Source organism: Delphinus delphis, chromosome 11 (assembly GCF_949987515.2).
Source record: "Delphinus delphis chromosome 11, mDelDel1.2, whole genome shotgun sequence".
NCBI lineage: Eukaryota > Metazoa > Chordata > Mammalia > Artiodactyla > Delphinidae > Delphinus > Delphinus delphis.
This window is the reverse complement of record NC_082693.1, coordinates 3408082-3431236: the sequence shown is the minus strand read 5'-3', so window position 1 is coordinate 3431236 and position 23155 is coordinate 3408082. Positions and strand designations below refer to the sequence as shown.

The window sequence follows — 23155 nt, the reverse complement described above, 5'->3', positions numbered from 1 at the left end:
AATTCCAAAGGTGAGGCTAGGCTTATACCTCAGCGACACATTTGGGACACCTCCAGTCTCCTTTGGGCACATCAGGCAGTGGGGGAATTAAACAAAATGTATGATAGCTGTCATCACACCCATCACACAACAGCAATTTATCTTCATTATTTCCCCGACCACAAAACATACAAACGTAAAGATCAACCTGTTAAAAAAACAAAATAAAATAAAAGTTTATTTTCTGTAATAAGCAATATTAAATTTTTACCACGAACACCTTAATTGAAACAAAATAATGTACACTAAAAAGTAAACATAACTTAAATCCTTAATATTTATTTTAAATAACTGTATTTAAATACTTTGCATATAACTTCCTAAATTTCCTCAGAGCTTCTACAAGCAAATTAATAAAAGCATATCAAGGTATGAGAATAAAGGAAGACTACAAATCTAGGGTACTTGAAAGTCAATTTATATAAATAAAATATACCACATCACCCTTTCTATACACAAATACTCTTTATTGGTAGAGGGCTGAATACCGAGCATTAATACAGCTAAGGATTTACAGTTTCACTTCATCCTCTCACTCACTCACTTACAAGGTATAAGACTCAGGGAACAGTCTGTGTATATGGGACAAAGCAAAGTTAGTATTATATAAACCAAAGCGGCAAGTTCAGATGCACCATCAAGTCTTACAACTAAATAAACTAACTAGATAACATACTAAGATATAGCAAGGTAAAAAGTGCAAAACTAAAATAAAAATAAATCCTTTCCCTCCTGACACATCTCAGAACACTTACAAAGTTAACAGAGAGAGTTCCTTTCCGTTGTCTCATTTGCATGTTAAATGCGTCTGACCTGTTGGTAACTTTTCGTCTTCGGGAGACCTCATCTTGAAATAAAAATAGTTATATAATAATAATAGTAAAAACTAATGTTGAGAGCTTACCATGGACCAGACACTATTTTAGATTATTTAAATTAGTTAAAATCTCACAACACTATGAGGCAGATAAACTATTATCCCCCCACTGAAGATAAAGAACCTGAAGCACAGAGAAGCTAGATAACTTGACCAAAATCACATAGCCAGTCAGCGGCAGACTTGGGACTCTAGTCCAGGCAATCAAGCTCCAGAGAGCGTAACTACTAATTCTACACTTGCCCATATGTAGTACTTATCAGGGACTAATCTGGGACTAGCTTTGAGATCACTGCCAGCTAATACAATTACAAACAGAAAAAAGATAAAGTCCTTAATCTTTTAAAAGAGCAATAGTAAACATTATAATGTATCTAGAAGTCCTATCACACTGAATGCTTTGCGAGTGATGGAAGAATATTACCTGATTATCCAGAGTTCAACCCACAATCTGAATAAAGACTTAGCCATATCATAAAATGCACAGTAATCAATATGACTTGTGATTATAGCAATTCATTAAATTCTTACACAGTAAAAACATATCCAACACAATCTTTGTTAAATTGAGCTTTAAAACTAACATGCACATAGAACTGTGAAACTTGATCTCCGCATTAGCAATTTTACTCACAAGTTTCTAACATGCTAAGCTGAGAGTACTAGGCATTCTTTAAACAGGTTACTTAAATGAAGTATCATAATATGTAAAGGCAATTAAAGAAAAATGTCAAAATTATGGTTAGAATCTAAATCATTAGCTCTCCCCAGTATATTTTGATACTAAAGGTCAGAGAAATCCTCTATTTCTCTTTAAATTTAAAAATAATAAGCTTTAGATTACCAGGTGAGAACCATTAATTTTGCAATTCTCTTATAAACTAGCCTTTAGAAACTACAATTTCTGTGTCATGTGTTAGACATGGAGGAGGAACTTTCTCTCTTCCAAAATATTACAAAAATTCAACATAATATGGCTCCTCACACCTTAAGATTATCTGCCACTAAAAAGGTGATCTGTCTAGGAACTATGCTGCCTAAGAAAATCCCAAGGCAGACTACGATCGAGTATCATATGAATCTTGTTATAACCATATTGTTGTACCTTATTTCTTTTCATGACCAAATAACAGATTTACCTTCTTTATCTTTTACTCCCATTGCCAAGCCCACAACCTTAGGCCCAGCCCCAAAAATCCGAAGTTTCTTCAGTTCCGTGTTTCTATTCACTTCTCCAGATTCTGACTAAAAAAAAATAAACTCACATTAGTCTAATTATTGTGATTCATAAATTTATTTTCTTACCCAGGAAAAGTCTCAAGATCCAATTCAAAATGAAGGAAAATTTTAATTTTTCTAAATCCACTTGCTGCCTCATTGCTGAAGTCACCAAAGCGCTCTGCAACACCCAGATTCCTTTCCACAAAAGAAAATCTACCTTTCATAAAAGCATAGTTGTCAATTAGGTTCTGTCCAGAGACAGACACGACTGGTAATTACTGGTGTAACAGTGGTAATAACTCGATAGAAATGCCCACTTCTAACTTGCTAATGGACACCCATCTTTGATTAGGGCAATTATGCCCATCCTAGGAGATGAATACTGACTGTCCTAAGTCAATCATGCCAATGCCATTTCTCTTTGTTGGCGATCACCTAGCTAAGGGTGGGAATGCTATCGTGTTCTAGCCAGTGAGACATAAGGAAGGTCTACTGCAAACCTCTGGGAAAGATTTTCGTCTTCTAATAAAAGAGAAAGCATCTCAAAGAGTAAGTCCTTTTGACCCAACTTCCTTCCCCACTGCTACAAGACTCAGTCTGATGGAAGCACAGCGCTGGACGCTACAGCAGCCACAATGCAATTAAGAGGAGATATATGTATCACCCATACACTGAAGAAGGCCAGGCAGGAAGATGGAAAGAGCTTGGCCCTTGATGACAATGTGAAGTTGCTATACGAATCCTAGAACTACTTATCTCTGAAAATCTAATGTGGAAAATGTGTCCGCATGTGAAAACTGTGTTGTCAATGTTTAAGCTACTGTCATTTGGCATTCTAGTACTTGAGGATTAAAGCATCATGACAGACACCAGTGTTACACCTTGAATTTAGATAATCTCTGAATGCAGGGTAATAATCAAAATTTACTTAAAATATACTTAGTCGATAAGAATAAAAATAAACCAGGATAAAATAGACTACTTTATAAGTCTATGGCGACCTAACAGCAGACAGACACAGGCAGCCTGGACTACTAAAAGAGCATATAAGAACCAAACCAACCAAAATGGCATTTCAAAATGTATCTTTAAACTCTGGTAGGCTGACTTGGTTATATTAACCTATAGTCAGTCCAATGAAAAACATTAACGCTACACATTCTCTTTTTTTTTTTTTTTTTTGCAGTACACGGGCGTCTCACTGCTGTGGCCTCTCCTGCTGCGGAGCACAGGCTCCGGACACGCATGCTCAGCGGCCATGGCTCACGGGCCCAGCTGCTCCACGGCATGTGGGACCCCCCCAGACCGGGGCACGAACCCGCGTCCCCTGCATCGGCAGGCGGACTCCCAACCACTGCGCCACCAGGGAAGCCCCTAACACTACACATTCTTTACCACTGTTAAAGCAAAGTACACAGTAATAAAAGCTAACATAGTGAGTATATAGTATATGCCATATCAAAGTATTCTAGTCAATTAATCCTTACAACCACCTTTTCAGACAGACAATAAAGTCCCCAAAAGTGGAAATAATATGACAACATTCTCTGATCTTACTGGCATAAAGCTAGAAATAACATCAAAAATCAAAAAGGCCCGGGCTTCCCTGGTGGCGCAGTGGTTGAGAGTCCGCCTGCCGATGCAGGGGACACGGGTTCGTGCCCCGGTCCGGGAGGATCCCACATGCCGCGGAGCGGCTGGGCCTGTGAGCCATGGCTGCTGAGCCTGCGCGTCCGGAGCCTGTGCTCCACAACGGGAGAGGCCACAACAGTGAGAGGCCCGCGTACCGCAAAAAAAACAACAAAAAAACAAAATCAAAAGGCCCTTCCACCTGGAATTTTTTCTCTGTATATACATATATCACATATATCATATATCAGAATCTCTGGAACAAAGGAAAGAAATAATCACAGGAAATTCTATAGTCTTAAACACAGCAATCAAAGCAAAAGAGCAGGAATAAATGAATTAAGTTCCCAACTCAAAATGCTAAGAAAACAATTACAACACAAACCAAAAGAACTTTGTGATGCTAGATTAGGACTAGAATTATCAGTATGAGCTGAAAATATAAAGTCACAATTTTTAAAAATTGATTTCCCAGCCCTGGCCACCAGAAGGGGCTACAAGCAATGGTATCCCAGTAGGAACAAGCACACCTTGTGCTCAAATCTTGGCTTCTAAATACCATTTCCCACTAAAGTGAACCAGGATTCCTTGGAGAAATGGCTGATTCCAGGTCTAAGTCACGGCAAGAAGACAATGGGATTCTTTGTGCTAGAAAGTAAGTGCTCAAAAACTGATGGAGAGGGCTTCCCTGGTGGTGCAGTGGTTAAGAATCTGCCTGCCAATGCAGGGGACACGGGTTTGAGCCCTGGTCTGGGAAGATCCCACATGCCGTGGAGCAACTAAGCCCGTGAGCCGCAACTACTGAGCCTGCGCGTCTAGAGTCTGTGCTCCACAACGGGAGAGGCCACGGCAGTGAGAAGCCCGCACACTGCAATGAAGAGTGGCCCCAGCTCGCCGCAACTAGAGAAAGCCTGCGCACAGCAACGAAGACCCAACACAGCCAAAAATAAATAAATTAATTAATTAATTAAAAAACAAAAAAAAAACTGATGGAGACTTGTCAAAGAACATATGAACCTCTTGAAGGGGCTCCCGCAGGCCAAATTTGGAACAATTCAAGTATCAAAAAGGAATAAAAAGTAGTAATAGGTTATAAGACATTTATCAAAAAAGTCATGCTCTATAGTGAGACTATAAAAGGAGGAGGGACACTCAAGGTTGGTTCCATAGGTATATACATTCATCAAAATTCATCAAGCTGTACACTTAAGATATACACATTTTACTGTATGAAAAATACTCAAGCGTGGGAGTAGAGTTTTTTTAAAGAAAAATGCTAACTAATAAACATAGAAGAAATGACAGAACCAGAAAATCACCTGGTTTGCAACCACCAACATAATTAACTGAGGCAAGGATTATCAATGAATGTTAAAACTATTGGGTAAAACAAGTTAATGGAATAATGGAAATATTGTTATTGAAAAATAATGGAAAGTTAATGGAAAACAAGTTATTCCCACAGTCTTATAGTTTACTCTGATTACTTTTATTACAAGGAGAATAGTACATTATAATGAAGAAGTGCTGGCTCAAACTTAGTGTCACCAAAAATGGGACATACTGGCATTCTAATGTATAAGTGTTAAGGGTTTGGTCATTCTTGATATAAACAAACTGCAATCTCAGCTTTCAAGGAACTCATTCTAGTGAGGTCACAGAAAAAACCAATTAAAGCAGAGTATATCAAGCGATGTGATAGAGATGGGAAAGGGAAGTAGGATAACTTTCTTAACTTCCATTTCTTGTTTGGGAAACTATTCGATGGCTGTGCTTGTCACTATCACCAAGCTAGAAAATATTTTTTAAGAAAACAGATTTAGAAAAGGTGATAATGTTTGCGACATACTGAGTTTAGCTGTGTGTGGCCACCAAGGCATACATATACACACATGCACTCAAGACCCCTGGTGAACAGGGAAGAAGCACGGATGTCATGACTTATTTAGGAGTCCTGAGAGATAGGTAGTAACAAATCACAGGGTGGAAGAGACAGCTGAGTAGAGGAAGATAAGGAAGACTGAGAGCACTACATGAAGGGCAGAGAGAAGAGATAACAAAGATTACTGAGGAGTGGTCAGAGAGTGACGAGGGAAACGAGAAGAGAGGTGTCACAGAAGCCAAAGAAAAAGCAAATTTCAAGAAATGCAAACATGATCAGAGATGAAGTAGGTTAAGAAATGAAAAAGGGGTCTCAGCATCTGACAATTATTAACTCTGTGGTAACTTGAATAGTGTAGTTTCAAGGAAATTATTTAGCTCAAAGTCAGATTACAGGGTTTAAAAACTAAACAGATACTGAGGAAACTGAGAAAATATAGATGATTTTCCAGGGAACTTCTTCATGAAAAGAGGCAAGGAGTAAGGAACTATCTAGGAAGAGGGCTTCTGTTTTTAAAGCCGGGAAGGATGGGAGTAGAAGGATTACCCTTGGAGAAAAAGGCACACTCTGCCCACAGAGATAGGTAGAGATTAAGAATGAACACCAGATAGTTTCATGTATGGGGCAAGAGGTTGAAGTTCTACCAGAAAGCCTTTACTGTCTTTCTGAAATAGAAGACTAGGAATGAGGCAGACTGGCAAAATTAATTAAGGACAAACTGCAAGGTGAAGAAATTCTTAATTGCAAATCCTCAAATGGTTCTAATATCAATCCAATATCAATCAATCTGACTACAGCAACAATTACTGCAATGGGTAAAAGTATTCTGTGTAGTCCCTATTGTTACATAATGAATGGCAATCATTATATAATCTGATGAAAGGCAATCAGAAATAAGCAGGACTTTTTTTTCATGGTTTCAGAAGGAACATCAAGGGATTTCACAAGCTGGCAACTGATTAAATGGGCCCACCTGGGGCAACTCTTCAAAGCTGAGTCACCATGTCAAAGAGACTAGTCTTCAAGTATTTCAGGTCTTAAGACAGAATCTTCACTATATACCCAAAGACGATCAGAACTTCTGAGATCAACCATGGTAATAAAAATCACTTAACAACCAAACCAGAGTTTACTAATTTAAAATAGAGCTATTGGGACTTCCCTGGTGGCGCAGTGGTTAAGAATCCACCTGCCAATTCAGGGGACACGGGTTCGAGCCCTAGTCCGGGAAGATCCCATATGCCACAGAGCAGCTAAGCCAGTGTGCCACCGCTACTGAGCCTGCACTCTAGAGCCCGCGAGCCACAACTACTGAAACCCGCACACCCCAGAGCCCACACGCCGCAACTACTGAAGCCCACATGCTCCAGGGCCTGCGTGCTGCAACTACTGAGCCCAAGTGCTGCAACTACTGAAGCCCACGCACCTAGAGCCCGTGCTCCGCAACCACAGAAGCCACCACAACGAGAAGCCCGTGCACCACAACGAAGAGTAGCCCCTGCTCGCCGCAATTAGAGAAAGCCCGTGCACAGCAATGAAGACCCGATGCGGTCAAAAAAAATAAATAAATTTTAAAATTAAAAAAATAAAATAGAGCTATCATTTTCCAAAAATTTCCATTAAATTCACATGCCCCATTCAAGACACCTACCTTTCTGCTATCAGAGTACCTAAGAAGCTAAATTATTAATCAGGAGGTTATTTAGCGAGCATAAACTCAGAACAAGGAAAGTAGACATGGCATGAAAGAGACATATCCCCTGAGCTACAGAAAAGCAAGATGAAGTATCATTAGCCTGCCTCTACAGTGACAGGACTCCTCACAACCCCAGATCCAGTATCTCTTGTTAATAGTGAACCCACTTTCCATGTGAACCACTTCCATCCTTAAATGTGTTTAGGACCCAGAAAAGCTGCTGTCCCAGTTCACCCATATGTTAATTTAAATGGGCCACATCTCAAGAGTCCTAAGGGCACCTCACTCTCCCCAGCCTACAGATTGTCTTTAACAAAAACCTTTAGAAACACAACTTCGAGGACCACAAAGAAATGGGAATAGGAAAAAGGTGGAGGGGAAGAGGGGCAGACAAAAAGAAATTAGGGCATTTTTCTTCCGATGTATTCATTAGGCTTTAAAATTATTCCAGGTCACAAGAACACTGTAGAAATTACACTGGAATGGTTCGGAGACTAAGAAACTTACCCACTGGTTTTTAAAGGAATGATGAGTAAAGATAAAACCACTCTTTCCTATTCTTCTCACTTATACTAACCACGAAAATAAAATATACTAGAATTCATCAGCATGTCTATGAAATTGGCCCTACAGTATCCAGAGTCACTCTCTGAACCGCCACCCCTGTCATAGCTGTTCAAAATTAACAAAGAACTCTCTAAATCAAATCAGACTGAAGTTTACAATCCCTTCCTCGTTCATCTCAAAGGTATATGGAAACGCGTCTCCGAGTTTTAAAGAACGACAGCACGTGAATGACCTCCCAGAGCCAAGTAAGTGTTCTGCACAGTCAACACTCTAGAAACGCCTGTCAAAAGCGGCCCATGGAAACTGATACCTGAGACTTGACACGCCTTGTTCTCTTCGGCAGAATGTTCACTCTTGTGCCCGGCTCTGGGGGAGTTTGGACATCAGTGCCAAGAACCTCAGGCTCCACTTTTTCCTTAAGATCTAAATTAGGCATTTGTACACCCTAAAGAATTGAGAGCACAGGAAGAGGGCAGATTCACTTGTAAGAAATCAGATTTGAGAATAAGGAGAAAAATAATAAATTTCTAAAAAATCCCTAAAACTACATGAAACCAGATGACAACTCTCCCACCAAACTGATCTATAGATTCAAGACAATCCCTATCAAAATCCTAGCAGGCTTCTGTTGTAGAAATTGAGAAGTGGATCCCAAAATTTATGTGGAAATGCAAATTGTTTGGAAATTTTGAAAAAAGAACCAAGCTGGAGGACTTACACTACCAGATATCTAAACTTACTATAAAGCTATGGTACTCAAGACAGCATAGTATTGGTGTTAGGGTAAAACATACAGATCAAACAAAGAACAAAACAGACTAGAAATAAACCCACATATTTATAGTCAACTGATTCTCAACAAAGGTGCCAAGGTAAATCACCTTGGTAAGGTAAATGGGAGAAGGGTAGTCTTTTAACAAATGGTGCTGGAACAATTGGATATTCCTATACCCCCTCTCCGCTGCCCCCAAAATGAACTTATACCTTTAACTCAGACTATACACAAAAAAACGACTCAAAATGGGTCACAGACCTAAACATAAAAGCTAAAACTATAAAAAAAAAACACTTGGCCTTAGGTGAAGAAAAGATTTTCTTAGATATGATAACAGAAGCACAATCCATAAAAAGGGAGAAAATCAATAGATTACTCTTCAAACAGACACCATTGTAAATGAAAAGACAAACCACAAACTAAAGAAAATATTTATAAAATCATACATCTGATAAAGGACTTATATCCAGACTGTTTAGCAAAATCTTAAAACAAGTATAAAATGACTGACAACCCAATAAAAAAAAGATTTGAGCAGACAGTTCATCAAGGAAGATATACAAATGGCTAATATACACATGAAAAGATACACAACACCATTAGTCATTAGGGAAATAAAATTAAAACCACAATGAGATACCACTACACACCCACTAGAATGGCTGTAAGCAAAAAAACTGACAATACCAAGTGTTGGCAAAGATGTGCAGAAACTGGAAGCCTCTACATTACTGGCGGGAATGTAAAATGGTTCAGCCACTTTGGAATACAGTTCGGCAGTTTCTTAAAAAGTTAAACATAAACTTACCGTATAACCCAGCAATTCCACTCCTAGGTATCTACCCAAGAGAAATGAAAACATATGTCCACACAAAGACTAGTACATGAATATTCATAGCATTATTCATAACAGCCATAAACTGGAAACAATCCAAATGTCCATAAGTGATAAATGAATAAACAAATGTGGTATATCCATACAACAGAGTATTATTCAGCCATAAAGAGGAATGAAGTACGAATACTAAAACATAGATGAACCTTAAAAACATTAGGCTAAGTGAAAAAAGCCATACACAAAATCATACTGTATGATTCCATGTACATGAAATTTCTAGAAAAGGCAAAACTATAGAGCCAGAAAGCAGATCAGGAGTTGTCCAGGTTTGAGGGTAGAAGAACCAGCTATAAACAAACACAAAGGAATTTTGGGAGCTGATGGAAGTGTTCTAAAACTGGATGGTGATGATAGTTGCATAAATGTATAATTTACTAAAGCTTATTGACTGTGTACCTATAATAGGTGAATTCTGTAGTATGTAAATTATACCTCAATAAAGCTGTTCAAAAAAAAATACATGAAACCAAGTGGAGGAATTTTTTTAAAAGCGTAAGTCTTGCATAAGCTTACACATTTAAATAAGAAAACTTTCTTCATTCCCATTAGCCTTTATCTTGTAAACCACCAAAAATAGCTGTGATTTTTAAACTACACCTTGCTCCCCCCAAATTTCAGTACCTGGTGAAATCATAGCCAATTGCTATCTTGTTATAGTAAACAATCTAAAGTTTATATATGGCAGAGTGGATTTATCCTAAAAAAAGTGATGCATCTCACCATAAGGCTGACACCAGACTGGAAAAGCTCATATGGGTAGAGAATTCTTTCATAATGTGACTTCAAAAGAGACCCAGTTCCTTTTCCTGGCAGATATCCCAAGCGGCTACCCACTTTAGACCATTTCTTCTCTTTGGTGACCATTTCAAAACCACCTTTGCTGGCAACAATCTGAAAAGAAAGTAAAAATTATTTAGGGAAAGAGGTAGATTCATGTATTCTGACTCTACATCTTGTCTGCTAAATGGAAAAATTATTCTGGGCCTAGATTTTATATTTCCTTTCAAGAAATATGTGACAAAATTGAAACTCATCAACATTTAAAGTATGGAAAAGAGACAACAACTTTTGGAAGTTTTAAACTCTATTACTGGCCACTGTGTGTACCTTCAATGAACCAAGCATTCAAAAATATTTAATGAATTTATGCTTTGCACACTATGCACCTTGAGAAAATTAAATACATACATGTACTCTATATCCACATGGAATTCAAAATATAAATAAAAATTAAAAACAGACCAAGTATAGACATGTGAATGTTATTATATAATATAAAGTGAATGTAAATCCCGATACTAGAAAATATAGCAACTAACTTACAGGATTTAACAAAAATGTCAAACAAACAGTGGATTCAGAGGATATTTTGAAAAAGAGGCTGTAATTTTTCAAAACGAGAAAGGCTTTACACAGAATATTATAAAGAAATGATGGGGAAAAATAAATTCCGGAGATGTACTAGAACATAGCACAGAATGTATTAAGGTAGGAAGTAATGGGATAAATTGGCCAATTTTTGCTGAATGCTCACATCAAACCAGCCACAGTATAGAGCAGACATGTACCCAGGCCCCCATCTTCCAGAAACTGATATGTACATCTCTCACATTCTAAAATATAGGCAGTTTTCAGTTTCACTGATGACAGAATAAAGAGTGTGATTAAGTTATTTGAATTCAAAGCAATTTTCCTCTTTGAGTGTACACTACTGTATTCTACTATATCAAAAAGTTAAGGGAAAAATTAAACAGAATTACCATATGACCCAGCAATTCCACCTCTAGGGAGATAGCCAAAAGAACTGACAGCAGGGATTCAAACAGTACTTGCATACCAGTGTTCACAGGAGCATTATTCACAATAGCCAAAAGGTAGAAACAACCCAAATATCCATCAAGAGATGAACGGATAAAAAAAAATGTGGTAAAGGCGTACGTGGAATATTATTCAGCCTTAAAAATGCATGAAACTCTGATACATGTGACAACATGGATGAACCCTGAAAACATTATGCTAAGTGAAATAACACAAACACAAAAAGATGAATATTGTATGATCCCATTTAAATGAGATAACCTAGCATAAGTGAATTCATAGAAAGTATGATAATGGTTTTACCAGGTGCTACAGGGAGGGGAAAGTTCTGGAAATGGACAGTAGTGATGGTTGTACAACACTTTGAAAATATCTAAGGCCATAAGATTGTACACTGAAAAGCAGTAAACAGTTATGTACGTTTCACCACAACTTTTTTTTAAAGGCTAAGAGCATGGACTCCAGAGCCAGATTACCAGAGTTCAAATCCCAGCTCTGCTAACTCAGTAGCTGTATGACCTTGGGTAAGTTACATAATTTGCATCTCAGACTCCTCACCATTATTAAAAGAGTAATAATAACAGTATCTATTCCTTATTATGAGGCTGCTGTGAAGACAAATTAAAACATGAAAAGCACCAGAACAGGGACTTCCCTGGTGGTGCAGTGGTTAAGACTCCACGCTCCCAATGCAGGGGGCCCGGGTTCGATTCCTGGTCGGGGAACTAGATCCCACATGCATGCCACAACTAAGAGTTCGCATGCCGCGACAAAGATTCCACGTGCAGCAACGAAGATCCCGTGTGCGGCAACTAAGACACAGCGCAGCCAAAATGAATGAATGAATGGATGGCACCGGGACACAGTAAACACTGTATCAATGTTGGCTGTATTATAAATGTCTGTGTGGGGGGGAAGTTGGGGGTTGGGGGGAGAATATACATGCTATAAATAAGTAAAGGATACGTTTTCTACTATTGTGCTTAGGATTTTATTATAGCAAAGATGAAACTATAGCCAAAGGAAAATTCTCCTCTAGTGAAGTATCTGAAAGCTTGATAGAAACACAGAAGTTCATGTGCACAGGAGTGGAACCCATCTTCAATTTTTTAGCTTTTCTTATTACATCCTTTCTTATTACATCCTTTTCCATTACATCCTCAAAGAAGCAAGAGCCAACCAGGGAAAAATCATGTAGAGAAAAAAATTTATTTTTCAGGGCTTCCCTGGTGGCGCAGTGGTTGGGAGTCCGCCTGCCGATACAGGGGACGCGGGTTCGTGCCCCGGTCCGGGAAGATCCCACATGCCGTGGAGCGGCTGGGCCCGTGAGCCATGGCCACTGAGTCTGCGCGTCCGGAGCCTGTGCTCCGCAACGAGAGAGGCCACAACAGTGAGAGGCCCGCATACCACAAAAAAAAAAAAAAATTATTTTTCAAATTTTGTAGTGTAGAGGAAGACACATTAAGGGTGGTTTGGATAGAGGGCTGTCTGGAAGCAAATGGATGAGTGAGAATGCCTTTCATTCATAGCTTCCCAGGGTTTCTACTGTCAGCTACAGTTCTAGGTGCTGGAGATACAGCTATGAATAAAATAAAGATCTTTGCCCTGTTGGAGCTTACAGCCTAGTGGAAGACTAAACATAACATGTCAATTTTGAAGTGACAAATGCTGTGAAAAAAATTTTAAAGAGTAATTTAAAAGCCTCCCAAGTAGGAGAATGAGGGTAAATTGAAGCATCAAACAGTCACAAAATGCCTCATTATGAAGGTGAAACTTGAGCAAAGACTTGAAGGAGGTGAAGCAGTTACCCAAGCAGATATACAGGGCAGGGAACAGCCAGAGTAAAGGCCCCATGAGGAGCCTGCCTAGCATGTTGAGGAGCAATAAGGAAACCACTGTGGCTGAAGCAAGTGGGGAGGAGCAGTAAAAGTCTAAGAGAGGAAACAGGAGCCCTCTCAGTAATCTGCATTTCCCAACACAATTACATAATAATCTGCTTCTGTCAGTAATGATATAGCTGCACGGATCCAGTCATGCTTCCCACCCAGCTCTGACCATTTCTGGCACACAGCTGTGACAATGACAGCACCATAATCGGGGATGGCCAAGGGTAAGACAAAACTAACAAAGAAATCAAAGCCATGACTTTGGCTTCATGTTTAGATACTCTGTAACAATCTAACCGGGCCTAATACTATAAAAACACACAAAACCTTAATACTTGCTTTTCTTCAGCTGAGAGATTCAAGGATTACCATGCACAATTTCAAAATATAAACCATTTATTCCAAACATTTGCCATGCACTATATCACACCACTGTCATTAGAAAAACATCACATGACCCATGCCCTATAAAGAAATACACGGCATGCACTTAAACTGAACACAATGAAGACAGCCCCTTAATTAAAACTTAACAAAAGAGTAATGCCACTCAAGGCCAAAATTTCAGTCCAATGAAAAACTAACTCCAGTTAGCAAGAGACAATTTTAACAGACGAAAAACAGCAGCAGTCTTCTACTTAAAAGCTCCCTCTCAAAGCTCCACTAAAAAGGAAGGGACAAAAAGGCATACTCCCAAGAGGACAAAAAGACCAAGAGAAAAGCAGATGTAGGAATGATCATCTAGCAAGCAAAAACAAAAAAACAGACGAAAAAGCCCCAAGCACTTGCAACAGAAGAAAGCTAACGAGAAGCTTTCGCAACATAGAACCTGGAAAGGCTTAAGAAATGGAAGCAGCAGTACCTTTAAAATTAAATTTTAGAAGAACAGTGTTGACTGAAAACCTGTATAAAAGCAATCAGACCTCCCCTGGTTAGCACGCCAGGCAACCATCCCTCTCCAACAACAGCAGAAGCCTGGAGATTTACTCTCAGGAGAGTTTGAAAAGAAGGGACTCTTAACCTAAGAAAGAAACAGGTAAGTAAAGTAGAGGATCGGTCTAACAGTCTCACACCCAACCAATAAGAGTTCAAAAAGAAAGAAAAAGTAAGTGGAACAAACAGTCAAAGAGTTAACACAAGAAAAGTTACAAGAACTCAAAGAGGTGAGTTCAGATTAAAAAGGTCATCAAGTGCAATCAACATATTCAATGAAAGTTAACACATACCAGCGCATATCCACTGTGAAATCTCAAAACTGGGAATGAAGATTAGACCCTGTGTCTCCAAGAAAAAGTCACAAGAATTAATATAGCATCATTCTTCTCAACAGCAACACTGGAAGCTAGAAGACTATGAAGTAAAGCTTTCAAAATACAATTCTGAAGTAAAATGATTTGCAGTCTAGACTCTAAACCCACCAAACTACCAATGAAGTTTAAGAGCAGAACACTTTCAGACAAGCAAAAAGTTTACATTCCATTTTTCTTCTTGCTCATCAAACTAGCAGAAGAAATGTTTTACTAAAATAGGAATAAACCAAGTAATACGAAGACTTAAAACAAGGAGAAAGACAAAGGGAATTCCCAGAATGATAATAGTGAAAGAAGTTCTAAGCTGAGAGCTGACCTTAAAAAAAAAACCAAAAAACTAGTCTGGACTGGAGCGGGAAAGAGAACTCCAGAGGAAGGGATCCAAGAAGGAAAGGAAACTGGCAGATTTTCTGATGGGTGAGAGCACACTGAGAGATTTATACTTCTGGAAAATCTGAAAATAAAGTTTTAATAGTCACAAGGAAAACTTACAAAATGAAGAAAGGCAACGGGACTCTTAAGTCCAAGGAAAATAAAAACTGGTAACATAATTATAGCACACTATTAACATGAGACATAATCATAGCACACCATTAGGCACAAGTACAAATAAATTTGTATTTATACAGTCACAGCAATAATTTCTGATTAATAAAAAATTGACCTAACTACACTATAAGGGGATAGGGGACCTGAAGTACATAAGAATTTAATTTTTATACCCATTGCCAATCTCTAATAGTATGCAATCAGTACGTATAAGATATTTAACACTTAAAAATGAAGAAATAGCATAATGAGCATGTTTTTTTTGAAATATGGAGATCAAAATCAAACAGCTAAAAGAAATGAAAGTGATTAGCTCTAAGGAGTAGTAAAGAGAGTGGAGAGATGAAGAAGGGAGAATGCTGGTTTTTATTTTAAGCTTTATTTTTTTTTAATGTATTATTTTGACAAAAATTTCTTCTAAAAATGGCTAGACTAATGTTCCTTGCTGCACTGATTATAAACAGTAATTGTTAATGCAGAATTCCACTAAATTACAGACATTCCAAGTAACACTTTTTACTATCAAAAATAACCAGGGAGAAAGACAAAGTGACTTAATCAAAACAGGAAACAATCACATTGATAATTTAATGACTCAGGAGATTGAAAATCTGCTTCCCGCTAAAAAGTAGTGGAAATCAAAGTGTGTCAAAATCACGTCTAAGGGCTTCCCTGGTGGCGCAGTGGTTGAGAGTCTGCCTGGCGATGCAGGGAACATGGGTTCGTGCCCCGGTACAGGAAGATCCCACATGCCGCGGAGCGGCTGGTCCCGTGAGCCATGGCAGCTAAGCCTGCGCATCCGGAGCCTGTGCTCCGCAGCGGGAGAGGCCACAGCAGTGAGCGGCCCGCGTACCGCAAAAAAAGAATCCACCTGCCAATGCAGGGGACACGGGTTGGAGCCCTGGTCCGGGAAGATCCCACATGCCACGTAGCAACTAAGCCCGCGAGCCACAACTAACTGAAGCCCGCGCGCCTAGAGCCCGTGCTCCACAAGAGAAGCCACCGCAATGAGGAGCCCACGCACAACAATGAAGGAGCCCACGCACAAAAATGAAGAGAAAAGCCCGCGCGCAGCAATGAAGACCCAATGCAGCCAAAAAAAAGAAAAGTTAGTAGGTAAGTTTTCACTGAATAGAAATGTCAAAAAAGAGAATTCTCAAAACAAATTTTTTATCCTAATGGTTTCCTACAAGACAAAAACCTATCCCTCAAATTCACTATAATTTGCCCGTTGGTATCATAGTTTTTTTGTTTGTTTGTTTGGGTACGCGGGCCTCTCACCGCCGTGACCTCTTCCCATTGCGGAGCACAGGCTCCGGACGCGCAGGCTCAGCGGCCATGGCTCACAGGCCCAGCCGCTCCACGGCATGTGGGATCCTCCCGGACCAGGGCACGAACCCGTGTCCCCTGCATCGCCAGGCAGACTCTCAACCACTGCGCCACCAGGGAAGCCCCAGTATCACAGTTTTTTTATACAACTGCATGACATGATTTTCACAGTCCTTTATTACTGATATCATTACCTTACTGATAAAATAAGCCTAGCACTGCTATTTTAGCGTAAGATTATACTTTCCAAAATGCTTAGTACCACATAAAAGAAAAATTCTAGAGAATTCTGACCTGACATTAATTTTTAAATGTATCATAAAAAATAATTTAAATATAATTATTCTAGCATTTTTTTTCCTTGAAAGTGGAAGCTTCCTAAAGTGAGAATAAATTTTTACTTCAAAACAGCCTATCAATCATAGCATATGAAAGGTCACAAAAATAAGTTGTTTTGGGACATCCCTGGTAGCACAGTGGTTAAGAATCTGCCTGCCAATGCAAGGTACACGGGTTCGAGCCCTGGTCCAGGAAGATCCCACATGCCGCAGAGCAACTAAGCCCGCGTGCCACAACTACTGAGCCTACGCTCTAGAGCCCGTGCACCACAACTACTGAGCCTGCGCAACACAACTACTGAAGCCTGTGCTCTAGAGCCCACAAGCCACAACTACTGAGCCCGCCAGGTACAACTACTGAAGCCCACGCGCCTAGAGCCCATGCTCCGCAACAAGAGAAGCCACCGCAATGAGGAGCCCATGCACCGCAACGAAGTGTAGCCCCCGCTCGCCGCAACTAGAGAAAGCCCACGCGCAGCAACAAAGACCCAACACAGCCATAAATAAATAAATACGTACATAAATAAATATATAAAAAATAAATTGTTCTGCAAAATTCCTCAGATAATCAAGCTATCTTCATTCACAAGTCAGAGCAGTCATAGATTTTTCTTATTGTATTAACAAAATATGTTGTCAAGGTCATCGTTACAAACCCTGTTGCAGGTCAGTTAGTTTTTTTCACATTAGGGAACGTAACATTACAAAGTTAATATTCATCCTACTGGATAATGCTGCCCTCAGTTAACCACTAACACTACTTACAGGTATTATTAATACAACTGGTATGTACCACACATGAGAATGCTGAGTGACATTAATCTCTTTAATATACCAAATTTTCAATTAAGAAGCAGAAAAAAAGCTGACAAACTCAATATAGGACATTGTTCATTTCATACAAAATAATATTAGGATGTCTCTGTCATTTCTTTTGCATACTGTGTAAACAGAACCTACTAATCTGAGTAGCTATTAAATATTAATCTCATAACAAACTATAAAATAGATTTTAAAAATAACTTGGAAATCTATCATTTCCATTTACTCATGCTTGCATTTCATTGTGAAACAAATCCTACATAGGAAGCGATGTTTTCCATCAAGTATATCTGAAATTCCTAATTTCATAAATTCACCAGCCCCTGTTCAATTTCTTAACAAAGTACAAGCCTCACCTTGCTTAAAGCATAGAGATCCAGAATTTTTCTCTCCACCACAGGGATCTTGAGGGTAGACCCCTGAAGCTCCCAAAATTTTGCTAGTTGATCCAAGAAGTCCAATCTCACTCTGGTCATTGCCTGAGATTATTAAAATACAGAAATGAGAGATAGGAATTAAGTTTTAGTGAAAGTAAATGAGTTTTACTTAACAAAGGTACTCATTTCTTTAAAGAAATTCAGACTTCTCATTACTGCTTAGTCCAACGTTATAAGTCAATAAAAAAGAAGCAAAATACTTCTATTAAACTTTACTAAGACAAAAAAGTTACTCTAATATATGTGAAAAGTTCTCATATTATCAACCAAAGCAATTTTTTGTAAAAGTTAACTTTAAGCTAATCAGAAAATTTAGTAAATCGAATTATTTTTTCTAAGCATTTTCTAAGCATTCTAAACCTGTCATTTCATCTAGAGATAATATGCATACTTCAAGTACACCAACTCTCCACCTCACTGATATTAAGATCCTCCATCAAATATCTTATAAGAGACTAAAGGAAATAAAAAAAGGTATTAAAATCTCAAAAAATAAATGTTTTAGGAGCAGCAAGGAAAAAAAACAAACTCAGCATGACATATTAAGCCCTAACTGTCTAAGATTTCTCTTTTGTACTCTGGAAGTTTTTTACCACATTGAAGAATCTTCTGAAAATCTCAAAAACAGGAAGAACAACTATCTAAACAGATTTCAACTTAGAAATTTAAGAGACATTCAAAATGTTTAAAGGGAGACCTTAATAAATCAGATTAAGAGTCCTAGAAAAGTTCTGTTAGAGCAAAAAACCAAACAAACATACAAAAAACACCTTGGAAAACTAGGTTTTTTTAATAGAAGAATTTTTAAAACGGTTTTCCAAAAACTACAAGATACAGAGTCCTCCAACATTAACAAAAGAAAAATTTATTAGAATAATTAGCACTGAAGAAAGTAGAATTTAAGAATTCCAGTTCTCTAAAGCTAAATACTGGATATTTCCACCATGAAAAACATGGCTAGAGATAGTGTCCCAAAATCCCAGTTAAGCAGAAGAAACTGTAATAACTACTATAAACAATTTTTTTTAATCGGAAACTTCCTTCCATTCAGTCCCAATTAACATTAATTTTGAGCCCTGGTACATGAGCTTCTTAAAGTTCTCTACCTGGAGTCCTGATATAAAGAATAGATCAGGAGACAGAAACGGTGATGTAACAACACTCACCTCAAGTTCATTCAGACGCTGGACTCTGGGAGTAAAACGGAAGCTTTTTACTTCACATGCAAATGGAGGCTGCCAATCCTAAATAGAAAAAATTTCTTCACCATATTGGTTAATAAGCAAGGAATGCACTATTCATTCCCTTAATTTAAGGGGTGAGTTGCCACAAATCATGTTGACAACAGATCAACTTACAAGTCTTCTTTAGTTAGAGACTGAAAGAATAATATTTTTTAGATAAAATAATTTATTATTACTTATCTCTAACATTCTAATACTAAGCTTATTTTATCAATTTTCTCCTCAAATCTCACAGTCCCATCATTTATATCTGACAATTACGCTTTCCCCAATTACTCAAGTGGAATGCAATAAGCTCATCTCAATACAGCATCTAGTAAACATCCAAGTTTATCAAAATAAAAAGAAAATAGAATTTGAAAGAAACAAAAAAAGGTAAAATTAAAGACCAAAAAGTAATGTTTTAAAAGTACTTATGTAATTGGACAATGTGTTTTTTCATTCATGTGGAATGTGACACAGCACTTTAAAGTCTATGTTATATAAATGTTTTGTTCAAAGCCCAGCTTCTGGGCACCCAAATTTTTTTTTCAATATTAAAATTTTTTAAAAAATAGCAAACCCACAGAACAAGGACAATTTCCAGATTGGAGATGTGGTATAACTGAAATGAGACAGCACATTTCAAGTAGAGTTCCAGAGACCATAGTTTGATTTAGCCTAAATAGTAATCTATTTAAAAATGTGAAAAGTAGTAAAAAATTTTTATCTTACCTTGGAAACTAAAGAAATCCACCAACATTGAAATTAAATTCTGCTTGTAAACAACATTTATTTTCGATAATAATATTGTGACACAAAGAGAAGGTATATTATTTCAACCTTTTGTAAGTAAAAAAAAGCTATACATATATATATTTTTTTTTAAACTAAAAGGAACCTTGTATAGAATTTCTAATTCATTAAAGCAACAGAATAAATGAAAATATGGTTTAGGAAAAGCCTCAGTGCTTAAGGTTTTGTCAATATCAGGTAATCTTGATAGAAAAAGAATTAAGTGAAAATAAATTTTTCATAAAATAGTTAAGTGAACTTTGGGGAGGATGCCAATACACGTACCACCACTCATCATAGCAATTATTTGTTAATCCTTTGCTTGCAACTGATAGTCTATAATCTTAATCAAATTCAGTGAGCATAAAGGAAGTAGCTTGCCTAAGTTTTAGAAACAAATAGATTGATCTAGATTCAAAATCTACTTTGCCATTGCCCAAGATCACACATCTGATAAGTTATTTAACTTATCCAGACTTGTCTCATCTGTAAAATGACCTTATTTACTTACTGAGGCTTCAAAGAATATTAAATGAAAACATCTGTAAATGCTACACTAACTGCTCCTCCTCCCCCCTCCATCTAAGCTCTTTTTATTCACTGTGGTAGTTTGCACACTTCTGTGCTAGTTTGCGATGAGAGAAGCTTTTTAAAATGCAACAAGGTGTAAAAAGACTGGATTTTATTTTATTACTAGTAGACAAAACATAAAGCAAGATATCCCTTTAAGGAGCACTAAGACATGGTTCACAAACTTTAATGTTCATTAAGAATCAGGAGAGTACTTGCTAGAAAAGCAATTTCTAGAACTTCCATATCCCGAAACTGATTCCAGTCTGGGAATGAGGCCTAGGGATCTGCATTTTCACAAGCATCCGGTCGACCCTAGTTCAGGTGGACCAGGAACATCATTTGGAAAGCACTGGACCTAACGGGTAGAGAGAAAACCTTTGACCTTGAGCAAACCCTCAACCTCTTGGGGCACTAATCCCCGCAAAACAAAGAGTAGTATCAGCTTTCCTCGCCGTAAAGACAGGATCCTAACTAACCTAGAGGCAAACCCAGTTACGTGCAATAACTGCGATTCTTATGTTTTTAAGATTTCAACGTTTTCTTCCACCTCCATTATTGACAAATTTTTTCTAAACCTCTAAATGTTTAAAGTAATTGCTGCTTTTTCCTTCTCCTCCCCCGGGAAGACTTTTTTTCACTGCCGCAGTAATCAGTCTGGGGTGCTTGTTTGGGGATACCACCTCAAGGGACAACTAGAGCTCAGATTACCACTTAAGAAACCTTAGCCCTGAGATGAGGCCTGCAGATACTTAATAAATCAAGCGTCAGCAGGGCTAGGAGGAAGCAAGAGCCGACGGAACGGCAGTTTTTCCTATCGCACTGTAACGAGGATTATACGCGAGGGTAGGGCTGTCACGTCACGATACTTCAGTCACCTTACGGCCAAAGGCCGAAAGCCTTTGTTACCCTTGCCCAAAACCCAAGAGGGGAAGAAAAGTATCAGTTCCCAAGCTCTTGGCGGATAGGCCCCGGGACACGACTCTCGCGTCCAGACGTGCCTACCGAAGACCCCAAAGAAACCAAAGCGGAAACACGGAGAAACTTAAAGTCCAGGTGTCGAGACGCCAGTGCGAGCGAACGCGAAAGGGCAGCGGACCGGGAAGTCGAGCTAAGCCGATCAGACTCCAGTACCTTGGGCGGTCGGATTTTGCAGATGCCGGTTTTCTCCGCCAGGGGCCGGATGCGGCCGATGAAGCTGAGCGGGTCTGTGAACTCCTCCCAGCTGGGCTCAAAGACCGGGCACTCCGGCGGCGGCACGAACTCCGCCGCGTAGCCCCCCGGCCCCACGGCCGCCATGGTGGCACCGGGGGCCCACGGGGAGAAACGCTGGCTGGGGCCCGGTGATCGCGCTCACGTCCCCTGACAGGGGCCGAAGCTCATCTTCTCGGGCGAGACCCGCTCAACACACGAACCCCCAAACCGCTTCCTCCTGCGTTTGTTATTGTTTCCTTCGGGGCTTTTCCTCTCGGATCGGGGCTCACCGGAAGTCGGCGTGCGACCAAATCCCTCCGCCAACAGAAACAGGATCCCTCCGCAGCGACGTGTCGCCCCGCTACGCGACCTTCCTTCCCCCTCCCTCTCCCGGCAACGCAGGTCGCTCCTTGGTTCCTCGTGCGCCGAAGTTCCGCGCTGCCGACGACTCCCAGCGGCACAGCCCGGCGGCCCAGCCGCCCCTCCTACTGGGCTGTGGGGGAAGCGGCCGGACCGAGCGGGGCGCTCTTCCGGCGCGGAGGATGCGTAATGCGCCGGGGGCAGAGGTTCTACTTCCGGCAAGCGGAGCCCGGTCCCTCTTTGTGTACAAATGGACCGGAACACAAGCGACCGGACCTCGCAGGGCTGCCTGTTTCAACCTCCGTGTCTGTCTGTTTCCAGATAACTACCTTTTCCGGCATCGCCCTTTTTTTAGTCCTTTCACTTTTGGTGTCCCTCTCGAATAATCTCGTTCGGCCACTTTAATCCGCCCCATCTCCATAGCAACAAGTTCGGGTCCAGCCCACCCTCCCGACTCTCCCCGTGGGCCGGCCTTCGCCACCATCCGGGAATTGATTTCGTCCTCCGAGAAGCAACGGCTGTTGACCTTGTTTTTCCAACCGTTGGAGCCTTTCTCAGTTTTCTGTAACAGCTACGGCAGCTGTTCTGGCCCTGCTTGTCGAACATCTCTGTGCCGGCGGGCATAGACGCTTCCTCCAAGTTGCTGAGAATGACGCAGAAAGTACTAAAGAAGAAACCGTGAAACGGTAGTTCTTGTATTATCTATTGGAAGGAAGACTTCCTTCCCAGGGCTTGATCTCATGTTCCCTTTCAATTTAAGCTTTCCCCAGGACCTAAATTGCCAGCTATGGCTAATGACTACCGAATCTGTACTTGCAGCTTGGACTCCTCCCCTGAGTTACAAGCCAGTACATCTAGCTACCTACTGGACAACTACACTTTGGTAAACTCAATGTGTCTTGAACTCATAGTTCCCTACTGTTTTTTCAGTGTTTCCAGT

At 39.6% G+C, this 23155-nt stretch overlaps 1 protein-coding gene across 4 annotated transcripts in view; it reads right to left on the bottom strand.

Annotated features, from left to right (window-relative positions):
- Window positions 1-22368, bottom strand: part of KDM5A (lysine demethylase 5A) — a 97628-nt gene extending 75260 nt beyond the window's left edge. For 2 of the 4 annotated variants that reach the window (XM_060024091.1, XM_060024090.1), the window contains exons 1-8: window positions 21796-22368; window positions 19240-19317; window positions 17993-18115; window positions 10305-10475; window positions 8222-8356; window positions 2056-2161; window positions 795-886; window positions 29-187 (exon numbers count right to left, since the gene is read on the bottom strand). In XM_060024091.1, coding sequence (XP_059880074.1) covers window positions 29-187; window positions 795-886; window positions 2056-2161; window positions 8222-8356; window positions 10305-10475; window positions 17993-18115; window positions 19240-19317; window positions 21796-21960 — 1029 coding nt within the window. In that variant the 5' untranslated portion in view covers window positions 21961-22368. The remainder of the gene's footprint in view (window positions 1-28; window positions 188-794; window positions 887-2055; window positions 2162-8221; window positions 8357-10304; window positions 10476-17992; window positions 18116-19239; window positions 19318-21795) is intronic. The other 2 variants (XM_060024088.1, XM_060024089.1) reach the window with 2 other exon arrangements.
- Between the last annotated feature and the right edge of the window lie 787 nt (window positions 22369-23155).